Source organism: Mytilus edulis, chromosome 6 (genome assembly GCF_963676685.1).
Source record: "Mytilus edulis chromosome 6, xbMytEdul2.2, whole genome shotgun sequence".
Taxonomy (NCBI): domain Eukaryota; kingdom Metazoa; phylum Mollusca; class Bivalvia; order Mytilida; family Mytilidae; genus Mytilus; species Mytilus edulis.
The window spans coordinates 38,349,331-38,362,966 of NC_092349.1; the positions used below are offsets into that span (position 1 = coordinate 38,349,331).

General features: G+C 34.0%; 2 protein-coding genes across 2 annotated transcripts; one reads left to right on the plus strand and one right to left on the minus strand.

Annotated features, from left to right (window-relative positions):
* Positions 1-1,047: 1,047 nt before the first annotated feature.
* Positions 1,048-8,867, minus strand: LOC139527619 (uncharacterized). The gene is made up of 2 exons (XM_071323152.1): positions 8,762-8,867; positions 1,048-2,893 (listed from the first exon to the last, which is right to left on the minus strand). The coding sequence occupies exon 2, from the start codon at positions 2,878-2,880 to the stop codon at positions 1,237-1,239; it is 1,644 nt and encodes a 547-aa protein (XP_071179253.1). The 5' UTR covers positions 2,881-2,893; positions 8,762-8,867; the 3' UTR covers positions 1,048-1,236.
* On the plus strand, positions 4,901-5,707 carry LOC139526384 (craniofacial development protein 2-like). The gene has a single exon (XM_071321524.1). The coding sequence runs from the start codon at positions 4,901-4,903 to the stop codon at positions 5,705-5,707; it is 807 nt and encodes a 268-aa protein (XP_071177625.1).
* Positions 8,868-13,636: the final 4,769 nt, after the last annotated feature.

Sequence of the window (13,636 nt, forward strand, 5' to 3'; positions counted from 1 at the left end):
GCTTCTGCTTAATTTATTTTTAATTTCGTATGTTTTCATTTTCAGTTGAAAGCTTCATGTCATGATTTTCTCAGTTTAACTATCTTCTTTTACTTATAACTCGTTTTACATAATTACAAATTTCCCGCCTTATATATATCATCCTTGTTGATCCTCTATTTTATAGAACCTACCTGTTGTATCATTGTCAATTCGTCCTAAAAATGCATGCACTATTATTAATCAAGAATCAAACATACAATTTTCTGCTTATCTTTTATTTATATACAAAAACACAAACTGATAACGCAATATGTAGCTTTATAGTACATCTTCATTTATGTCAATAAAGCAAAACTTTTTTTTATTCAACAACAGTGGCGGATCCAGAAATTTACATAAGTGGGGGGCCCACTGGCTGACCTAAGAGGAGGCCCGCTCCAGTCACACTTCAATGATTCCCTATATAAGCAACCAAATTTTTTCCCAAAAGGGGGGGGGGGGGCTGCCCCCCTAAATCCGCCTCTGAACAATATAACACAAGCCGTTTCTAGTGTTGCCTCCGTGACTGGTATACAGTTATCTATCTCAGCGAATATCCATGCTCTATATGGCCAGAAAAAAAACCCAGGAAATCTTCGTGTAGATAAGCTGCAATTGTTTTGCTATCACTATACCAAAACATATAATCCTTCAAATTATCATAAACAGTGTAAATGGCCGAGGGTTTTTAATTCACAGTAAACATTCGGTATATATATATGTGCAGTATAATTACCCATGAGATAATGTTAAGATTGATTTTTTAATCCAAATGATCTTTATTAAATTAGGGTTTTAATCGAGTTGTTTTTGTTTATTTGTTTTGCGGTGCATTTTATACGGAAATGTGATAGCGTGAGTGGGTAATAATGTCCTATGGAAACAAAGCCAATCATACCGCATAGTCAGCTATGTTACCGAGCTAGTTTTGTCAATATATTGATAACCTTAATATGAATCGCAACGATTGAATTTAACAACCGCCTACACAAGTATTTCGTGGGTAAAAAAGCAGCTGACACTGCGTAGCAATGCATGAGTGTTAAACAGCATTTTAATAAATAACAACTGTGAAAGATTAAATAAAAGTATCTAGAGTTACTGTACTTAACACAAATTATTTACAAAAAAATCGATTTTTGTTAGCAAACAAAAAATATGTTTCGATATTGTAAACTTATTATTCATAGGTATATATAGTTTCTTTGGAAGATACTAGTTGCAGTTGAAAATTTGGACAGTTTTCCTGTCATTATTAATCACGTAAAATGTTGTAGATTCTTTGTTGAAGTTTATCGTATAAGGCCGTGAAATTTTGTCGCTCGCCTTTAACACAACATCACTCGAAAAGTCATCTTTCCTTATTCGACGAATCTCATCTGACTCCCTCATGCTATAATAAACATTTCCTTGTCTGTCAAGGGCTAATCCCGCTGCTCCTGTTACATCAGTCTGATACACGATTTCCCCAGTCAGCTTTACGTACCATAGTTTGCTCGAGCTTCGACAGATAAGTTGCTGATTAGTTTCATTGACACATAAAGAAAAAATGCTTTCCGTATCATTAACTGTGATTTTATTTAGAAATGATCCTTGCAAATTCAGTACAATGATCTTTCCAAAATTGCCACCTAGATATATGTTATTCCTATTTGCACAAACTCCATAACAGCTCTCTTCTGTTGAAACTTTGTTACCTAACACCGCTTTTGCCGTATCGATGAACTGAATACTATTATTGATTGGAAGTGTGACTACGGCTTTGTCTGTATCGGGTATCACTGCAACATCATATGCATAGTATAACGGTATTTTAAACTTAAAAGCATAGGTGCTGCTATAGTTATGCAAATTCCCATTGTTATCATAATTACATAAAAGTAGACTATCGTCGGCAGTTATTGCTATTCCTGTTAAGGTGTAGTCTGTTCCAAAGGGAAGGTTTAATTGATTCTTCCATTGCATGCTGGTAATGGGGTTACTGTTGTCTGGCTTTGCCTGTGCTTGTTTCAGTTTCATTGGTATATGCTTGATTGCACATGGTAGCGGGGTTTCCTCAACCGAGCCAATGGAGTCGATTTTCATATCATGTATGCTTGTTAAGGCGAGTCGAGCCCCAACGAAGATAGATGTCATCTCTTTAACTCGAACATCAATTGATTGAATTTTTTTCTCCTGTTGCCGCATAGCCAAAAAAAGTTGATTATTGGATCCGTGTTCTTTAAGGAAATTTACCTGCTCATGTATTTCCTGAACTTTGGCTTTTAGTTCTCCTATTTCGGTTTTGTTTCGTTTAAACTTAATTTCTTTCTCTTTCTTTATGCTAGAAAGTTCTTTGATGACCTTTTCCTCAAGTTTGTCTATTTGTTTTACTAGGTTTTCCTTAACATTTTTTAATTCCCTCAGTATGGTTTGTTCATCATCTTCTAATTTTTTTATATTGTTATTTGTACCGTCCATCAAACCTGTCAAAGTTTTTGAAGCACTGTCCATTGCATCTAAAGTATCGTTTAAGACTGCTGAATTTCTTACATTCTTTGAAACATGTTCTAAAGGAAAAACATTTTGACAAGATTGGTGTTTCAAAGGCATACACGACCTACAGCAAACAACTTCATGCTGTGTGCAGAAAAAATCCAATAGGCCATCCGGGTGAACGTCACAGTATTTTTGAAAGGTAGGAATTTTAGATCCCGCTGCAGACAGGTCGATCAAATGATGAGATCGCAACACTTTAAATTTAGAGTGATCTTCAATGCAATTTTCACAGAACCGTTCTTCACAGTCGGAGCAGAATTTGACTGCCGGTGAAGATGTTCCTTGTTCAGTGCATGGATCACACTGTCCTTTGGATGCCATCGTTTCTATATTTCTAAAAAAAAGTTGTCAGACAATATTATTATGAAGCAGTCTTCGCGAAATGATTTAATTTGTTTCTAACTTTAAGTTAAGGTAAACCAATGACGGAAATGTAGCTTGCGTTTAAATTTATACTGTTATGATGACAGGGATTTTTAATCAATTAATATATTTATGAATTGAAGTGTAATATCGATATGAAAATATCATCATTTTGTATTTACAAAAGGTTAAACATTTTCTGTATTTGCAGACGTACAGAAGGTGTGAGAAAACACCCCACCTAGACAAAATAAAAGCATCTTGGCCTTGGGAAATGTTCGACATTATTCCCAGTTAAATACTTGTATGATTATTATGGATAGTAATTATCGTTTGTTGATGTGGTTCCCAAGTGTTTCTCGTTTCTTACATAGATTAGACCGTTGGTTTTCCCGTTTGAATGATTTACACTAGTTATTTTTTGGGGTCCTTTATAGGTTGCTGTTCGGTGTGATCCAAGGCTCCGTGTTGAAGAAGTACTTTGACATATAATGGTTTATTTTCATAAATTGTGACTTGGATGTGGAGATTCATTGGCACTCATACCGCATCATCTTATATCTATCTGGGAAATGTTAGATGTTCCTCCCATGCAGTTAAGTCTTGTATGATTTATATAGACTATACACCACTGACAGACGGGCAATGATTTATTTTGTATTTGTTATCCAAAAATCATGCATTCAGTTTTGATGTTGTATTTGTTTACTGATATATAGATAGAATATTGTTAATTTTCTTATTTATCCTTTGTAGTAGTAGTTCTAACTTTTTTATTTTCTATTCGTGTGTAAGGGTAAAAATAATTAATCACCTAGTTCATTTATAAGATTTTATTTTGGGGCATCTTAACTTGCACTGGTGTGCTGGTGGTGTTGCCACAGGTTTAATTGTGTATGCGCCTAGTGCAGTTGGGAGTCATAGACTCTTAAACTGCCACTGGATAGCTTATATTCATAGGTGAAAAGAAAGCCGAGTGCGTAAGTCTTTCCTGCCAGTACATAGCCTCTACACTAACAAGACTTCTATAGTGCCTCCCTGCGACAGCACACGGTAACTAGGACCTTGTGTCCTAGGCCTTACTGTAGAGGATCTCGGAGTAGCAAGGACCCTAGAGATGAAGTGTGTAGGCTCTACGGCGTGTGGATACGTCCTAGCACTCACCAACCTTGCCCCAGCTATGGGTTAATAGCCGGCTAGATGAAAGTCGTCAACCTTGAAAGGCAATTCATATAGGAGAGGAAAACTCTGATATAAAATATCGGGTAGATTTGACTCGTCAGCCTTGGTCGGCAATGGATCTATAGGAAAGAAACATTGAGTAAAGATTCTCTGGTTCTCCAGGTTGGGGATTGAGCGTTAGGCCAACAACCTATCCTTGTAAAAAACTTTAAAAGTTACAGAAACGCGAAATGGAAGAACGACTTTTCTGATGGGAAATACCGAGGTGAGACCAGAAAACAGAAATCAGTTAGAAGGTTTAATGAATGATGTTGGCCAAACCCAGAATCAATTGGAAGCAAACATCAGGAGGGAACCTTTGGTTCACCCTAGAAAACAGATCAAGGTCGGATGCTGGAATGTTAGAACAATGTATGCACCTGGAAAGACATACCAGGTAGTAAATGAAATGAACAACTATGGAATTGATGTATTGGGTATTAGTGAATGTCGTTGGACCGGAACAGGAAAAATCAACCTCAGAGGTGGTGAGACTATGCTATACTCAGGACAAACAGAAAGACATGAGTATGGAGTAGCACTTATTATATCAAAAGCAAACAGAAAAACACTCATGGAATGACAACCTATTATTGAAAGAATAATAACAGCTCGATTTTTTTCTAGACATATAAAGTTGACCATAATACAGTGTTATGCACCAACGAATGACGATTCTGATGAAGTAAAAGAGGAATTCTACCAAACCTTGAACGATGCAACAGCAAAAGTTCATAAACATGATATGATAATTGTAATGGGTGACATGAATGCAAAGATAGGATCAGATAATGTTGGATATGAAGATGTAATGGGGAAGAATGGGTATGGTGTTATCAATGAGAACGGAGAACTATTTCGGGATTATTGTCAGACTAACAATATTGTAATTTGCTCCAGCATATTCCAACATAAAGATATTCATAACTATACACGGACGTCACCAGACGGAAACATCAAGAATCAGATTGATCACATCACGATTCACAAAAGGTTTAGAGGATCTATGGAAGATGTACGGTCATATAGAGGTGCTGATGTTGGTAGTGACCATGAACTACTTATATCCAGAGTTAAGCTTAAACTTTGTAGACAGAGAGTAAATCAGGGACAGAAGAAAAGATATGACACAGATAAGCTAAAGATACCAAAAGTTGCACAAGAGTTCAAACTTGAGTTAAGGAACAGATTCCAGGTATTGGGAGAAACAGAAGGCATAGAAGAACAGTGGATATATATTAAACAAGCAATATGTGAGGTTGGTGAGCAAACATTGGGATTTAAAGACAGAAAACAACCAGAATGGATTACTACCAACAGTATCCACAAAATACAAGAACGTAAACAGATAAAACAAAAAATCAATGCTACAAGATCACAAAGACAGAAAGAAAAGCTTGAGAAAGATTATAAGGATAAGAAAAAGGAGGTAAAATTTAGTACCAGAGATGATAAGAGAAAATATATTGATAATATTGCAAAAAGTGCAGAAGAGGCAGCAAATAGAGGAGAGCAGAACAAGCTATATATGCTGAGTAAGAAAATTTCCAACAGCAGCATTTGAGGGAACAGACCTGTAAAGTCAAAAGAGAGACATATAATAACCAACCAGAAGGAACAGTTAGAGAGATGGAAAGAACACTTTGAAGAGATTTTAAATGCGAAAGATCCACCAGTACTAGCCGATATTCAGCCTTCAGATGTTGTCGATATGAATATTGAACCACCAACCATAGAAGAGATAATAAAGAGTATAAAGGCACTCAGTAATGGTAAGGCTCCAGGTATTGACAACATACAAGCTGAACTATTGAAAACTGATGTAGGCACAATAGCAAAAGTCTTTTGCCATTTATTTACAAAAATTTGGAACAAGGAAGAAATACCAACAGACTGGCAAAAGGGAATTATAATCAAACTCTCAAAAAAAAGGAAATTTAGAAGAGTGTGAAAACTGGAGAGGAATAACCTTACTATCTGTACCTGGGAAGGTCCTCTGAAGAATCATCATCAACAGAATTAAAGATGCTATTGACAACATACTACGTAAAGAACAAGCTGGGTTCAGAGGAGGTCGAGGCTGTATCAACCAAATATTCATCCTTTGAAATATTATAGAACAATGCATTGAATGGAACAGCCCCCTATTTATCAACTTCATCGACTTCAGAAGAGCATTTGACACTATCCATCGAGAAACCTTAAAAAAGATCATGGCAAACTATGGAATACCAGGTAAAATAATCAGGATGGTACAAGCATTTTATGATCACTTCAGTTGTGTAGTCGAACATGAGGGTAAACATTCGGAATGGTTCCACATTAAATCAGGAGTCAGACAAGGGTGTGTAATGTCTGGATTCCTTTTCTTACTGGTTATAGATTGGACAATGAAGCAAACAACACAGAAAAAGTGTGGTATCAACTGTGGAAGACTACAGGTATTAGAAGATCTTGATTTTGCAGATGATATTGCTCTCCTATCAGCAACAAGAACACAGCTGCAAGGTAAAACAAATGATATACAAAAGATAGCTTAAACAACTGGCTTAGAAATAATCAAGAAAAAGAGTAAAATAATGTGTGTAAAGGCAAACAACATCCAGCCTATTACATTGAACAGCGAAGAAATAGAGATAGTAGACAGCTTCACATAACTTGGATCGGTCATAGATACCAACGACAATGCAACAGCCGACATAAGGAATAGAATTAAAAAAGCAAGAGAAGCATACTATAAGCTAAGAAAAATATGGACATCAAACCAATACAGTAGTAACACCAAAATGAAAATTTATAAAAGCAATGTAATATCAGTGTTGCTATATGGGGCAGAATGTTGGAAGGTAAGCAAGAGAGATGGAGATAGACTTAACACCTTCAACACCAGGAACTTGCGTAGAATCTTTAAGATATTTTGGCCAACTATGATATCCAACTCAGAACTGCTACAAAAAGCCAACATGTCAGTGCAGCATAACCAACACCATTAAGATCAGGAGATGGAGTTGGATAGGTCACATCCTGAGGATGGACCCATGGAATGATTGTAGAATCGTCTTGACATGGACACCACCAGGAAAGAGAAATGCAGGAAGACCAAAAGAAACTTGGAGACGAATGGTAGATAAGGAAAGAACAGAATTTGGATGGAGAACATGGGGAGAAGCACAACAAGCAGCAGCAGACAGACTCAGATGGAAGGCTTCCATTCGCGCCCTATGCGACACATGGCGCTAACGGGAGTTGTAAGTTGTAAGTTGTAAACACGATGTATTTGGTTTACAGTTTGATTTAGAAGAAATAACGACATAGCTAGATAATACAATTAGTTATCTAATTGCTAACACAATTTTATTATAATTATAGTATTGTAATTTTTATTGTTATAAAACATATCAAATATCATTACTACAAACATAATCTTGAACTAAATCCTATTTTTTTGGAATTGTTTGGAAATTTACCTGTGACGTCACTTTTGTACTTCGATCTAGTCGGGTGACATGTATTGTGTGGTTCCGCTGTGCTGTTTTTATGTGTATACCTAGGTTGTATTACGTGTTAGTTTTTATTATGTGGTTAGTCACTCCTACCATGATGACATGCATATCAACTATATGGTCATTTTTATAAATTAACTGTTTGCATAAAGTTAATATGATTTATTCTAAATACTAAAGATTTTCTTATCCCAGGCAAATAACCTTAGCCGTATTTGCACAACTTTTTGGAATTTGGGTCCTCAATGCTCATCATCTTTGTTTGACTTTCTTTACTATTTTGACCTGAGTGTCACTGATGATTCTAATGTAGACGAAACACGCGTCTGGCGTATAGTTATTATAAACCTTGTACCTTTAAAAACTATTAACATGTCGTAATGTTCTATTGTATTGTTAATTTGTGTATTTCTCTGTCCTGAATATTCTTCCATTTTTTTTGTAATGTATTCCTGTCATATCATGTTGTCAATTGAGTGTTATATTTAACAATTCCATAAAAGCGGGAGGTTTGGCTAGCCGCAAAAGTAGGTTCAACCCACAATTTTTTCTCAAAATGTCCTGTACCAAGTCAGGAAAATGGCAATTGTTATCTTATAGTTCGAATCTGTGTGTGTCGCATTGTTGTTTAGTTTTTTGTTGCACTTGAGTTTTTCTGTTATTTCGTTGTTTTCCTCTTATATTTGTTTTCTTCAGTTTTAGTTTGGTACCCGGATTTGTATTCTCTAAATGGATTTATGACTTTCGAACATTGATGTACTACTATTGCCTTTATTTGTTAAACAGTATATATATATAATAATATCATTGATACAGTCATACAGTAGTGACGAAACAAACAAATCGTTTCTAAAACCAATAAATATTACTTCCGATTTCTAACGCACTTCACGATTGCCTTTTAAACTTTTCAAGAAAGTTTGTTTGCAATTTAGATACACTTTGTTTTAAGTGGTCCTTTTTATAATAAAAATGGGTTATGGAGTTGGATGAAATAAGCGAAACCAAAAGTAAAATGTATATTAACCTATAACTAGAAAATATGTAAGGTAGCAGCCAATGTAATGGTAGAATATTAAGGAATACTTAGTATAGTTCATTCTTATAAAAATTACCTTGTCTAAATAGAGCAGCATAGAAGATTTCCAGAAACTATTTCCCCATAAATAGTACCATGTTTACATACATGTCATAAAATTTATAAAATCTGTGCTTTCAGTCAAATATGGAACGCCGTTCTTGTCAACTATGTCATGTATAAAGCAATGTTACTATGAAGATCATTAACAAATATAAAATTACTTTTCTAAACTGAGTAGTATTGATTTCCAGAAACTATTTCTTCATACATATTACCATGTTGACATGTCATAAAATTTATATAATCTGTGATTTCAGTTAAATATGGAACGCCGTTCTTGTCAACGATGTCATGTATGTAAAGCAATGTTAATACTACAAATGAAAGTTTTTATTTATATGTATATAATAACACCACAGAGCTCTTTTAGATTTTTCTTTGACAGTCCAAGATGTGAAAGCAAAGGATGTATTAGATCTAAAAGCGCGAAGAGCTGAGCTGTAAGACAAAAGCAGACCTTAGAAAATAAAGGTAACGTGTTTAAACTAGCACTAGGACATTTCAGTATACGGATGTGGATAGTAAACTGCACATAGAAAACGAAGAAATAGTGGTGCCATCGTTGATTACGTTTATAAAGTAATACAAAAAGACAGGAAATACCAAAAAAAAAAAAACCCCAAAAAAACAATCATTAATACACCTTATCGCTATTTTTCCGCCATTACCGGATATCACACAGGTTCCCGTAAAATTTTGGGTGTGGTCACGTTTCTCCAACATTTGGTAATTAGACTAAAACAACATTAGGGATTATGGGGTCCTCTTAAGGACTGGATCTTGATACATTGTACATTGTGTATTGATGATATTGAGGATGAAATGCATTTTATTTTATCATGTCCATTATATTCTAATCTGCGTGAATGTTTGATTAAACCATATTATTGGCGTAAGCCATCTGTTTATAAACTGTTACAATTATTAAGCACTACTAATGTAAAAGACTTGTGCAACTTGGGAAAATATATATTTAGAGCACTGCAGCTCAGAAATGACTGTTTTTAGTAAAATGATTTGTAATTCATTTGTTACAAATATTTTCTATTTGGAATTATATTTATATGTATTTATTTTTTGTGTATTTAAAACTTCTGTCTGTTTTGTCATGATCGTATATTTTTGTAATATATATTTAGTATATATTGATTATACATGTACCTATATGTTATATGTATACCACGTAAACTGGCTTCGGCTCTAGTGATATACAGACAGAACGACTAGGTAGATATATGGTTCTTCGCACTAGAAGACAATCGCTTTTGGTGACTTTTTACATAAATAAAACGGCTGTTTTGCATCGGTTTAGATTTTAACATCTACATGTTACACAAATACAAAAATATATCAAGTAATAGAATACATTAGTAAAATGAGGTACAGTCAGTGAACATTTCGATTTTTTCGTGTTACTTTTAATAAAAAAAAATAGTTTAAAAAAAAAGAATTTCGAGATTATTTTTTCATATTTTTTGATGAAATTTTCAGTTTGATTAGAATTTCCCTTGTTTTTTTAAGGATTTTTTTTAATTATTTTGATTTATCATTAATTGCATTTCGTTTATTTTTGATATATTTTCCTCTTAAAAAGTTTGAATTGGTTTTAGTCTTAGATACGTGATTTTGTTATTAGTATTATCGGATTTGAACTAACTTCATACAGTAACTGTGAGTAATCTCAGAATTCTATCTTGTGTCTTCGGTGTTTTCTTAGTTGTTTTGTGCTCTGTATTGTTCTGATGAGTTAAACATGTTACACACTTTTCAACTGATTTTTATGGTTTGTTCTTATGTTGTGCTGTCACATCACTATCACGAGTAAGGTGAGGGATCGATCGCCCGCAAACATGCTTAACAGTATGCGCCTGTCCGAAGGCAAAAACCTTAATAAAGTGGTTGTCATTTGTCGCTGTATATCGTATTTATTGTTTGTTTATTGTTTTTTACATAAGTCATGCCATGTCATTAGTTTTTTCGTTTGAATTGATTTCTATTTGGCAATTTGGGGATAGCCTGCTTTGTGGTATGGGTTTGCTAATTTTTAAAGGCCGTGCGGTGACCATAGTAGCTAACCTCTACGTTACTTGGTCTCTAGTTGAGGGTTGTCTATGGCATAGCTTCATGGTAGGGTATGAACGAAGTTAAAATGATCAAATAACTCATTTGTTTTACATTTATTCATGTACTTTTTATTATTCATCTGCCTGATTATATATGTTTGTGCAAAAATTTTTCCCTTCGTCATGTTTTGACTAATTTGCTTGAGATGTCTCCATAAGTGCAGAAAGTACAAAACATAAAAAAAGGGGTATCGTTGTCTGCACTTTTTTTTTCGATTAAGCAACAGTTGAAGATTATCAAAACGTGCGTTTTTCGAAGTTTTCATTTATGAGTAGGATTTCTTACTTAATACATAAAACATGTATAATGGCATTTTTTAATATAAGATAAGCATAAGATAGAAAAAGTATAAAATAAAATAAAAATGAAAATAGGACTGTCACAAAATAACACAAGCAAACAATAAACAATGAACAATATAAACATGTAACATTAAAATACAAATTATAATGAAAACAAATGATATAGGGTATCGATTCATGATATGCACAGCAAAAACACACAAAAAGCAAACGAACAGCACTTTTATTTTCTTCTTAAACTAGTTATTTGATAGTTTTGTTCTTTTCATTGTCATCAAAATGAATTTAAATCTAAACACATAAAAGAATAATGGGTCAGTATACATAATATATAACGAAGTGTAAAAAACTAATTTTTGATAGTATGTGTTAATCGTGATTGTCTTATTGGTCTCTTCTATTTTTATTAATGTTTTTTACTTAATTATTTCGAAAAGTTAGTAACCAACTTAAGAAACGATAGCAGTTATAAGCACGACAAGATATCCAGAAAAAAAGTCAAGGAAATAGTTTTATTTACTCCTTATTTAGTTTAACCTGTCCTTAAATGATGGCCATAAAAAAATATATTCTGAGAATAGCTCTTGAATTAACCTGGTCTCCACATCACTCAATGCTTTAAAAATGGCTGGTAATGCTCTTATGATTTAAATATTTCCTTTGTTTGACAATTGCGTTATTCATGCTCCTGAAAGCCTCTAGTTTTATCTTTTATGTATGGGTTTTAAAAGGGTCAAATTTTAATTTTGAAGATAAAATGGTTACTGATAAAATATTCTCATGCTAAATATTTTATTTTTAAAAGTCTCATGAAAAAAGTAACATCAATGAGACTAGACTGGATATACCATAAGTTAGGCGCAAACAGAGAGGCAGACGCTTACCCTGCCGACACAGCAGTTACTGATTCTTTTAGAGTTAATGCATTTCCCTCCGTTTCTATTGTTTCCACCTTGATTGTAAGCTTTTACATGGGTTTAAGAGATTTAAACATCGTTAAATACTATTGCCATTTTTTTACTCAGTTGTTTTACCAGAACTCTTTAGGAATAAAATGAATTCAACATGCTTTCCTGATATTTAATTAGCACCTTCTGGTTGAGATTGCTAGACTTTGACTGACATATTTGTTTCAAATTAAATAATAATAAAAAAAAATACTTTGTCATTCCTGTACATAGACACGTTTTACAATGGAGAATCACATACATTATAAATACTTTATGCATGGAATAGAGAATATCTGTGACGATTACCACAGTCATGTTTCAAGTGTCGTAGGTACAACCTGTTCCTGTCATCGACTGTGACATTCCCAAATACGACTTATCAAGAATTTGTACAGGCTCTGATCTGTTATATCCTTTATCTCTGGTTCGATGGGATAGATGCGTTCAACATAGTCACCAAATTTTGAATTTTTTGGTGAGAGAACATCATCTTTATAGCAGAAAGTAAATTTAAAAGATACTGCTTACTTCTTTTCTTTCTGTCAAGAAGTTCCTGTATGAAGTCAGTCTCATAAGAATAAATGAACAAGTCGGTAAGAAGAGGTGCACAGTTGGTTACCATGGGAATGCCGATAGTTGAAAAACACGTCCTCTAAACGTAACAAATATGTTGTCAATAAAAAAATCAAGCATTTTGATAATGTCAGTTTCAGAGATTTTTTTTGTTTGAATCAGAGTGATTTTTTACAAAGTAGGATTTATCCCTCTCTTGTATCTACGTTGGCCAATCTTTTTTATGAAACAAAGCATTACCAACTCTTTCAATTTGTCTTTTAGTTTGGAATGGGGAATACTTGTGTAAAGTGCAGAAAAGTCAAATGTTTTAGATTGTATGTACTCTAAAAGATCTTTGGAATTTTTTAGTATCAATCTGATTCACACCACCTCTATATATAGAATAGGCAGTATCACAATAACTTTTAATCCAGGTTTTGATTGCTGATAAAATTGATGTTAATAATTTAAAAAGAGGTTTCGTGGAGCACTTGGAAGACCCAGCAATATACCGTTGTTTGTAAGGACACTTATGTAGTTTAGGTATCCAATACGGTGATGGGAGATCCAGTTCTTCATCTTTGGTTAAAATTCCAAAGGAACACAGAACAAACCTATGATTATCCAGGATTTCCTCTTTGGTAAGTGTCGTGAGGGTATATGTTGAGTTTCCAAGTGAATTGTCAATACCTTATTCGTTTATCAAGCAGTTAATATAATGAGTTTTACACACAAAAACGATGTTTGGGGCTTTATCTGCGGGGACAACATCATATTTGTCATGGAGGTATGATAGGTGTTTTGCAATATTTGGGTCTTTAAAGATTGACGTAGCATGGGCATTGATAGACCCATTCAGTTTCTTAATTCTGATTTGTATTAACGACCTCACTGCCTTAATCCAGTCGAAAAGAGTGT